Below are 10,481 nucleotides of genomic sequence, written 5' to 3'. Positions count from 1 at the left end.
AATTTTTTGTGGGAACTTGTAACGTGTGATGGCACATTAGGAAAGCTATCGATAATTTTGGAATTTCTGTATTTGGTCATCTCAACTCGCAGTGCTGTTTTTTTGTTCACCTACTATAAGTATACTTATATAGGCTTCATTTATTTTATTTCTATTGTAATTGACTCGTATCTTCTATACTAGGAGATTATTTAATTATATATTTATGATGGTTATATACTTGTAGTTGGGTTTTTCTTGGTCTAAGACCTTTTCAATCAATTAATATTACTGTTTAACGGTGACCAAAATTGATTCAATACATTATCTCATACGCATACTTTTTCTTCGAATAATGAAAATATGTTTCTTTAAACTAAATTATTAATTGAAAAATATAATCACAGGAACAACAATGATATATACCCATATATCCAAATTACAAAAAGTAAATTTGCTTAATAAGTTCTCAGTTGAGAAGAATAATACTATAATATAAAATATGATTCAGTCTTATATTAAATTTGCTTGATAATAATAATAATAATAATAATAATAATAATAACTGGGATCAGAAAGTTGAATGCTCACTCTAAATTTTTGAACAAAGTTTAGTGTTATTTTGAACAGGAACAACAATGATATATACCCATATATCCAAATTACAAAAAGTAAATTTGCTTAATAAGTTCTCAGTTGAGAAGAATAATACTATAATGTAAAATATGATTCAGTCTTATATTAAATTTGCTTGATAATAATAATAATAATAATAATAATAATAATAATAATAATAATAATAATAATAATAACTGGGATCAGAAAGTTGAATGCTCACTCTAAATTTTTGAACAAAGTTTAGTGTTATTTTGAAAACTCAAATCTATATGGATTTTAATGTTTGACTAGAGTTGTTCAATTGAATAATAGTAATATCGGGTAACAGACATAAATCAATAGTTTTTGACATATTAATTTCCCCAAGACCATTATAAAAATAATAATATACTGATTATTTTAATTTATTTTGCAGAATAAAATCGCACTAATTTACCAGATGCTATGACTTTTTAATTACTGCGACACACATATATATATATATATATATATATATATATATATATATATATATATATATATATGTATCTGTGGAGAGAGATGAGAGAGAGGGAGAAAGAGAGGAGAATCCCTCCCAGATCCGCCAGTCCTGATTATCCCCACCACCAAAGCTTCTCTGACTAGCAAATTATCAAATTCTTCGCGCTTCTATGAATTTCCTCGTCAATTTGGGGTTCTGATTTTCATTTTCGTCGCGGATGGAACGATACCGGATATCGGATGATGAAATTGCCGAAGTCGATTTCGATTCCAGATCAACGACGGGATCATCATCATCGCCGTCGAGATCACTGCCGATTTCGACCTCGCCTTCCGATTCCGCCGGCTCAGGCATGACCGGCGGGCACAACTACATAATACACACCGTTGGCAAATACGACACCGTCGCCGGCGTCGCCATAAAATACGGCGTCGAGGTAGAATTGGATAAGCATTTGTTTTGATTTAATTTAATTTCTTATAGCTGGCTGTGCTCATTTAGAATTCGGTATTTGATAGGCAGTTTTTTATTGCTTTTTTCTGCATTCCGTTCGCTATTGTCGATTGATAAGTTTTTAATTACATTTATGTTGTTAGAAAAGAGCTGATGATATTACTAGTATGCACATTGGTTTCTGGTGTTAGTGTGTGAGACTGTTGTCTCATTGTTGAATTTGTTAGTGTAAAGCAGTTTCTGAACTAGGTGGATGAGACAATAATTGTACCGTAGCTTGTCGTTGCCTTCATGTGTCTCTGATATCCATATTATGTGTGACGGTGATTACTAAATCGTGCATCCGGTTATCTGTTAATCAGAGCTGCTTGTCTTTTTCATAGCTTTTGGGGTTATGTGATAGTTGGTAGTATTTGTCTGATGACTTGGTTTTGGAATGGGATTAGGTGGCAGATATTAAGAGGTTAAATGGGTTGGTGACCGATCTCCAAATGTTTGCTTTGAAGACCCTTAAAATACCATTACCAGGGAAGCACCCCGTGTCCCCCACCTGGTGCAATGGCCTAGAGACTCAACGGTACTTGGATCCAATTCTCATCTGCATTATGCTTCTTTGTGTTTTTTTGATAAAAGTGCCGAACATGATTATGCCAAAAGGACATTCATTGAAAATTTTGTACTTTGTGCTATCAATTTGATTTAGTCATCATAGTTGGTTGGCAAGATTGAGAAGCCTTGCAAATTAGTATTGTTTTATGTTGGGGATGAGTTTATGTTACAAGAAGCTGGTTGGCTTTCATTCTTTTTTCAATATGTACTGTATATAATATAAAACCTACTCTGGCCGTCTTATTTCATGCTGCTTACTCGGGGCTTCTCAATACATTTTGTAATTGCTAACTCCTCTGATGCAGCTGCAAATCAGAGCTTCAACCTGTATACTGTTACGTGATAAAACTGAAGGAATTTTCTTCGCTTTCATATTTTCTTCTAATTATTGAACAATTGGTTAATCAATTCATGCTAATGAATAAGTGTCCTTTGAACTACTACACAGTTCATGTATGCTCCCTTCATTTTAGGTGTCTTTCTCTGTCCTAGCACTATAAGGGCTCAAGGTCCAATACCTAGTTTTTCTTCAAGCAGGGATTTTTATATGTCCTGATTTTGAGATTTTTATAAGTCCTGATTTTGTCCAAGTTAAAATCCCACATTACATAGTACTAGACAAAATAGTTATACTGATAACAAATAAGGAGGACTATGGGTGGCTGATTATAATTCGTTTCGCAGGCCAAACAGCTCTGAGCAGGACCCCTCCAACCGTCGACAATCTGATTTATTTGATTCGTTTCAGTCTTTAAAATTAGGTTCTTCAGAGCCTAAAGTTTCACCAGCCATGAACAGCTTGAGAGGTTATTATGGTCTCAGACAACCAGATGAGAAGGCTTCGTCCGGAGGTTTAGACCCGAACGGGGGAGCTAAATATCTTGAGGATGGGTCATTTTACACACCTTCAAAACATCCATTGAGTCATCAAAGGAAATCGAGAAGTGTTGCTAATAATTTAATGTATGCAAATGGTGGGCTGCATGACCCGCTCTTGTCACCAGAATCTGAAGATAGTGGCACTAACAAATGGATTGAGAAGCTATTAGGGAGGCGGCAAATGTCTGAAACCGGATTAACATCTTGTCCCCCAGAAAAGCTTCTTAAGGAGGAAAGCAGCAGTAGCAGTGGCATTTCAAGTGGAGGCTTGGCTCTCAGGTCCAAGGCAGCCTCCCGAGCTTTCTCAGGCGGAGTAGATGCTGAGTTGGGTGGGATGACCCCAATTCCTTTAGATTTGGGGGAATCACCTCAAACTGATCCTGTCAATGGAGTACGGAAGTCATCAAGTACATCGAGCTTGATGGATACAGATATCAGTGCATTATCGTTGCTATGGCCAACGTCAACGTGGAGTTTGAAGCCAGATTTCCAGGCTCTTTCTTCTGCTGCCATGCCTATCTTTGATGGTCTGCCTAAGCCAATGAGCCGGAAAAACAAAGCTGCACTTGATTAGTGAGTCATGTATTCATCACTCTATTCTTTTGTGCACCTTCCAGGAGCATTCGTTCCACGCTGAGATCGGTAAAAATGGATTGGATGTGAACAAATATACATGTTTTACGATCATTGGTTGCGGACACGTCTCAGTTTTGATGGTGTTGAAGAGAAGTTGGCCTTCAAACTCCTAAGGAATAGGGACAGCAAAAAAAAGCTTGTTTTGCTGCTTTTGGAGAATTGTTGCAGCATGTGTACACGCTTTTATTGGAATTCATAGAGAGCATATATATTGGATTTGTAGTCACCTATCTTTTGATGAGAAGAAGAAGAAAAGAAAATTATACTATTTGTACTTAAATATTTATATACACCATTTATATTCTTTCTACTTCATATGAATCTTATTGAAGAGTAAGTGTTAAAAGGACAGTTTTGTAGTTTACAAAATATGGAGATCTGTTTGGATTTCAGGCGGAAAGATTGTAATTGGATGCAATATATATACAATCCTTACGTTTGGTTCCATGATTGTTAAACTAACAAGCCCATGATACCATCTCTGGGTCGTGTCGCACGGTGGTGCAGATGCGTGATTTGGGATAAGGAGGTGTGGGGCAGCAAAGGCAGGTAAGGTCGTGCGGTGGTGATTTGGGGGATGTGTTCTCTCTTAGTGGCGCGATAGTCTGCGCATAGTGTAGTGGGGAGGCGCGAAGGGTGTGCTATTAGCGTTGTTTGTTTGAAGTGGTGGTTGACTGGTTGAGAGTGTCGATGTCATCAACAGGAGGAACTAGCTATAGCCGGGGTAGATGTACGCGAGGAATCTCGCCATTGAAGAAGTAGTTATCGCCCAAAGTTGAGGTACTCAAGGTTGCCAAGGCCAACGAGGTCCTCTAGCACAGTTGTTGAGGGCTTTGAGGGAGGTCGGTGGTGGGCGGTGAGGTAAAGATAAAAATGTAATTTATATACTACATCCGTCCATAACCAATAATCATGTTTTTTATTAAAATTTTTAATAAAAATTATATTCATCACTTATATTTTATCAATTTTATATTAAAATTAATATTGAAACTTTATCGATGTTGCATTAAAATTAGTGTCGGAAATAGAGTAGAATTGATGAATGCAAAAATAAGCCATTATCAGGTGTATGATGGTGGATGCAACCGTTGGATGAGGTATAAAAACAATTGAAGTAATAAAAGAGCAACCGCAATTTGAAATTGTTTTGGATAAGACAATCCCAGCTGCGCGCAATCTACAGAGGGAGAAAGAGTGAAGAGAGAGATTGACACGTCACCACCTTCACAACAATGGCTGCTCTTCAGCACCTCTCTTCTTCTATCACCGCTCCCTTGCCGCCGCAGCTCCGCTCTCGTTTCCATCCCCGCCGCCGTCGCGGTTGTCGCCTCCTCCCTTCCGCCTCGGCCGCTCCTCACTATGAGCAGACTGACAACGCCATCACCCGCCGCCAATTGATCGGCGGACTGCAAGCCGCGGCCGCGATTTCGCTCTATCCGCTCGGCCGCAAGGCTCTGGCGGCGGACGACTCGCTGTCCGAGTGGGAGAGAGTTTTCCTTCCGATTGATCCCGGAGTCGTGCTTCTCGACATTGCTTTCGTCCCTGATGATCCCTCTCACGGTTAGCTTCCAAGTAGACTTTATTTTTTGCAAATTGAAGTGAAAATTTTGTTAGATTGTAAATTTACTGTGAGTATTTTGGAGCACATTGCCGAATAGTTGAAATATCCGAGTAGATTGTACCTTTGGTGGTTTCAATTAGCACATTGATTGAAGATATGGCTAATTAAGCTGGTGGAAAATGAAGCAGAGTGCCAATCCCCTTTGATTTGGATGGTTTGGCAGGTTTGAGGTTATTTTTGTTACCTACTGATTTCGTGTAATTGAGGTGAAATTTTTATTAGATTGGTGATGTTTGATTATCTAACGACATTACTGTGAGTCTTTTGATAAACATTCGGAATAGTTGAATTATCCGATTAGATGGTTAAATTAGCACATTGATTGGAGATGTAGCTAATTAAGCTGGTGGAAAATGCACCAGTCAGAGTACCAATCCGCTTTGATTTTGGATGGTTTGGCAGGTTTCCTATTGGTGTTGTGCAATACTACCTACTGATTTCGTATAATTGAAGTGAATTTTTTGTTGCATTGGTGAATGGTGATGGTTGTATATATGCTGAATTTACTGTGAGTATTTTGGAAAACCTTGTGGAATAGTTGAATTATCTGATAAGATGGTTCAAATTCAATTAGCACATTGATGGAAGATATAGCTAATTAAGCTGGTGAAAAGTGCAGTAGAGTACCAACCCCTTTTGATTTGGATGGTTTGGCAGGTTTCCTATTGGGGACTAGACAAACTTTGCTGGAGACGAAAGACGGAGGAACCACTTGGGCTCCACGTTCCATACCGTCTGCTGAGGATGAGGACTTTAACTATAGGTTTAATTGCATCAGCTTCAAAGGGAAGGAAGGTTGGATTATAGGCAAGCCAGCTATTCTTTTGTACACTTCAGATGCTGGAGATACATGGAAGCGTATACATAGAGATGCAAAATTGTTTCCTGGTCAAGAACCAGAAAGATGGCAAATAGATGCAGCTGGCAACAGGGACGGATCTAGGAATTTTTAGCAAGAGGGGCAAAAATATACATAGAGAAATTTTAAAAATTAAAGAATGGGCAATTAGTGGAAGATTAACGCAAAAATCTCTATAATTAGTTATACATATATCTAAAGAATGGAATATGAGCAGGGGCATTTGCCCCATCTAGCTTAATGCTAGATCCGTCCCTGGCTGGCAACATTGTCTGCCAACGTCTCCATATCTGTAATGGTTGCCTCTGTTATGACTTATGAGTATGATCATATTACCCCTTTTTCAAAAGGTGGCTAATCTGTGGCTGAGAATTGTTAGATTCTTCAAACCAGGGTAAATAGGTTGAAATCCGACAAGAATGGTAGTATTAAACAGTGATTGACAACTTGAAATAATTAAAATGGCTGTTTATGGCAGTGTTATTCGACTGGGAGGCAGTGCATTGTTGGAACTTGGAAGTATTAGTTCATTGATTGGGAAATAATCTCTAGAGATCCTTTGATCACATGCAACTAGGCACAAAAATGATCGAGACATTTATGTATTTGATTCAATAAGCCACAACGTGTCCCTTAATAAAGTTTGTGATGTTCTTGTTTTAGGTATATATAAAGGGTACTGGAGAAAAGGGTGCCGAATTGGTAACTGACCAGGGTGCAATATATGTCACATCGAATGGTGGATACAATTGGAAGGCTGCTATTCAGGAGACTGTTTCAGCTACTTTAAATAGGTTAGTTTCCTCTGAGATTAAAAACAAATTTGGGGTTTCCTGAGTCTCCATTATTTTTAATACTGTCTCAATACTCTATGCCTGCATTTTGGTTCCCTGCGTACTAGTTACTAGTGTGCACCCTTGCTGTTGCAGAACAGTTTCTAGTGGTATCAGTGGTGCCAGCTACTATACAGGAACATTTAGCACTGTGAATCGCTCACCTGATGGAAAATATGTCGCTGTTTCAAGCCGTGGTAACTTCTATCTGACATGGGAACCAGGTCAGGTAAACTTCCCTAACAACATCGACATAAAAAATTTAATATGTGATTAAGCTTATTTTGAAGGCCCATTACTTCTATATGGACCAAAATGAATTATTTGATCTTTTTCTATTCTTAAGTTCAACCCTATTGCCATGTTCATATTTCCACTGCTTTTGCATTTGACTACCAATTGATATTTTTTAAATTTTCAAAAAGCTTATGATGTTGTCAATGTGTATGCAACATCTCAGGCTTATTGGCAGCCTCATAATAGGGCTATTGCCAGAAGAATTCAGAACATGGGATGGAGAGCTGACGGTGGTCTTTGGCTTCTAGCACGTGGTGGGGGACTTTTTCTCAGCAAGGGTACTGGGGTAAGTGAATTTTGATGTAAAGGAAGATTTGCTCTTTTTCTACATGTTGCAAGGTAGATATATGATTTTAGGTAAATCCCCTGATTTTTTCCCTGAGATGTAGTTTCTCACCTTCATTTTCACCCACTTATTTTTCATTTCCATGAATTTAAAGGAAATTTATAAGTAAATATCAATTCGAGACACAACTGAAAAAGGTTTTTGTCTGCTTTATAAATTTTCTTCGCAAAAACAAAAAGTTGTTTTAGGCCATTTTAGTTCTGAATATTCCTATACTTAATCGTTGAAAATTAAGCAATAGGGTGTACTAAATTTCTCTGCCTATTTGTTATGCTTTAATTAGTAAATATGTCATGTTCTTCATCTTACTACCTTGTGTATCTGTTTGATTTGACATTTGTTTTTACCAATTGTAACCATTATCAATGTTGCAGATATCTGAGGAATTTGAGGAAATTCCAGTGCAGAGCCGTGGATTCGGGATTCTTGATGTTGGATACCGATCAGAGGTAAAACAGAACTTTCTTTACTGAGTGTTTGCTGCCTTCGGGATAGAATGGTCTCATACACAATATAATTCATTCTGAGTACACTACGGGCAAAAGGATTTCTATATTAGACAATATAGGCCTTCTCAACTTCTTGCAAAATCCAGCTTTCATTGGATAGTTATATTTCTTTAAACATTGTGTCCCATTCCTCATTTCTTTGTGTTTTGATCTATATTTGTTATACGTATTCGACGTCCTTTCGGGGTGTGTTTTTTCTTTTTTACTTGAACGTAGAATTTGATTGTTTGGAAGTATTTCTGGAACAGACAGATTTCTTAGGAGTCGCTTATTCACACTGTATCTATTGAGCTTTGAGTATATAGTATGGATCCCGGGGGTTGCAATAATATATGAACACGTGTCAAATCGAACGTTATGTCTCTTACCTCGTGATAATGCAACTTGCAGGATGAGGCTTGGGCTGCTGGTGGCAGTGGTGTTCTGCTGAAAACCACAAACAGTGGGAAGACCTGGGTCCGTGACAGAGCAGCTGACAACATCGCTGCTAATCTTTACTCTGTCAAGTAAGCTTGATTCTTTTTTATCAAGTTACTGACTACTGTGCAGCAACTATTTATGTAGTGTCTATATGAACTAACCATCGCATATGAGAAACATAACGAGAAAGGGGACGGAAGAGGGAGACTTTCCATTAAATGATATATTCATGGTTATTCTTTGTCACTCGGCAGTGCTTGGATCAGTTCACGAGTTGGTAATTCATGCTGTGCAGGTTCATAAATGACAAACAGGGATTTGTACTGGGGAACGACGGAGTCTTGCTGAAATATCTAGGATGAATCATGGGCTGCTTAAACTGAGGATGCAGAATCGACATATGTTTCTTCTGTTTAGTCGTTTGTGATCGCCACTGTCACGTCTCCTATACATTTAGAGGAACCATGTGAGTTAATTTTGTTTATATGTATATGTGTGTGTTGGTTAATGTGGTATCTGAGTACATACATAAAGCTTTGGCTTTCATTTGAGTAGTATTTAGATATTCATTTGTAGATTACTGGAATGGTATGTGTTGAATAAGTGGAAACATTGTTGAGTTGAGTCTGCTGTTAGATGTTTACATAATGCAGTTTTTGCTCTGTGCATTATTGTTAAATTACACAACAATGTTGAATTGTTCCAGACACATTGATCACCATTCGCACTCTTACATGGAATTGCTAAAGGAGCATCTGTATCTTTTGCAACAAAAGGTGATCTCAAGACAAAATTTCACATTTCAATAATAAATCTTTCAAGGAGAAATCTAACCATTATCAATAATGATAAATTTCACATTTCAAAGATTTATCATCTGTGCAACTTTCATGGAGAAATCTTTTGTTCGAGCTCTCTAATACACTAGGCATACGTTTAACAACCATGTGCTGGTTGTGCTTATGGTCTCGAATTCCAGCTTAGATACAGCAGGAGTTGCGTGTTGCTTTTAAAACACATGAATGATGCAGAAGTGTAGAGCTTGACGAGGTGGCACATCAAAGATCCGAACGCGTGCCTGCCGGCTCAGATCCTCAATTTCTCTGTTTGCTCCCCCGATTTCATGGATTACTATCTGAATCGATTCACGCCATTGTATTGCCTAGGCGCCGTTCTCGCGATGAGGCGCAGCCGGCGTGTGTGAGGTTAAGAGTGTGGAGGTGACGCTTGATTTGGGGGAGGATTTGGAGTGTGCTGGAATTGTGAAAATGCAAGGGAGATCACCACCTACTATATTTCCCGCTACACACAAACATAATAAGCATCAATCATGTCTGTGTGTAGTAGGGGATAATTACACCATATATACAAAATGTTTTAAATTAGTACAAAAAGTTTAAAGTCAACGAGTATCATACAAAAAGTTTAATTAATGTTCAAGATTCTGTGTATATTACTCTCTAAAACCGTTACTTTTCTTCTCAATTCCTTCCCACCCCCTTCTCTCCAAGATTAGCCTGCAAGCGGCGTTCCATTATGATTTCCGGGATGAAGGAGAGGGTGTCGGAAGGGAATGGGAGGAGATGGAGATGGTGATGGTAGTGGGAGTTACGGAGGATATGATCTTGGATTTGCTTGAGATGGGGGCAGTGGCAGTGGAGAATCTGGAGATAAGGTGGGTGAAAGTTAGAGAAGAAAAGTTAACTGTGTAAATAATTTAGACGGAATGTACTTCATTTTCAACGCTAATTAAACTTTTTGTACTAATTTGAAACATGATTGAAACATTTTGTACGAATAGTATGTCTGTAGTAGGAGATGTAGCAGAGGGTGTAGCAGGTGATCGTGAAAAATAGTGGGATGAAATATTATACTCCCTCCGTCTATCAATAGGAGTCCCATTTGAGTTCAGTACGAACTTTAAGAAATGTAAAGGAA

General features: G+C 38.1%; 2 protein-coding genes across 2 annotated transcripts; both read left to right on the top strand.

Annotated features, from left to right (window-relative positions):
* The first annotated feature begins 1,147 nt into the window (after window positions 1-1,147).
* LOC121809431 lies at window positions 1,148-3,970 on the top strand. The gene is made up of 3 exons (XM_042210052.1): window positions 1,148-1,514; window positions 1,978-2,108; window positions 2,825-3,970. Exons 1-3 carry the CDS (start codon window positions 1,296-1,298, stop codon window positions 3,591-3,593), a joined length of 1,119 nt encoding a protein of 372 aa, XP_042065986.1. The 5' UTR covers window positions 1,148-1,295; the 3' UTR covers window positions 3,594-3,970.
* Window positions 3,971-4,720: 750 nt separating this feature from the next.
* On the top strand, window positions 4,721-9,167 carry LOC121807827 (photosystem II stability/assembly factor HCF136, chloroplastic-like). Its single transcript, XM_042208166.1, has 8 exons — window positions 4,721-5,218; window positions 5,937-6,199; window positions 6,802-6,932; window positions 7,068-7,200; window positions 7,432-7,554; window positions 7,989-8,063; window positions 8,514-8,629; window positions 8,839-9,167. The coding sequence occupies exons 1-8, from the start codon at window positions 4,891-4,893 to the stop codon at window positions 8,903-8,905; spliced, it is 1,236 nt and encodes a 411-aa protein (XP_042064100.1). The 5' UTR covers window positions 4,721-4,890; the 3' UTR covers window positions 8,906-9,167.
* The last annotated feature ends 1,314 nt before the right edge of the window (window positions 9,168-10,481 follow it).

The sequence above is a fragment of the Salvia splendens genome, chromosome 6 (assembly GCF_004379255.2).
Source record: "Salvia splendens isolate huo1 chromosome 6, SspV2, whole genome shotgun sequence".
Classification (NCBI taxonomy): domain Eukaryota; kingdom Viridiplantae; phylum Streptophyta; class Magnoliopsida; order Lamiales; family Lamiaceae; genus Salvia; species Salvia splendens.
Note: the sequence above shows the minus strand (reverse complement) of the source record. Positions and strands in the feature narration are given on the sequence as shown.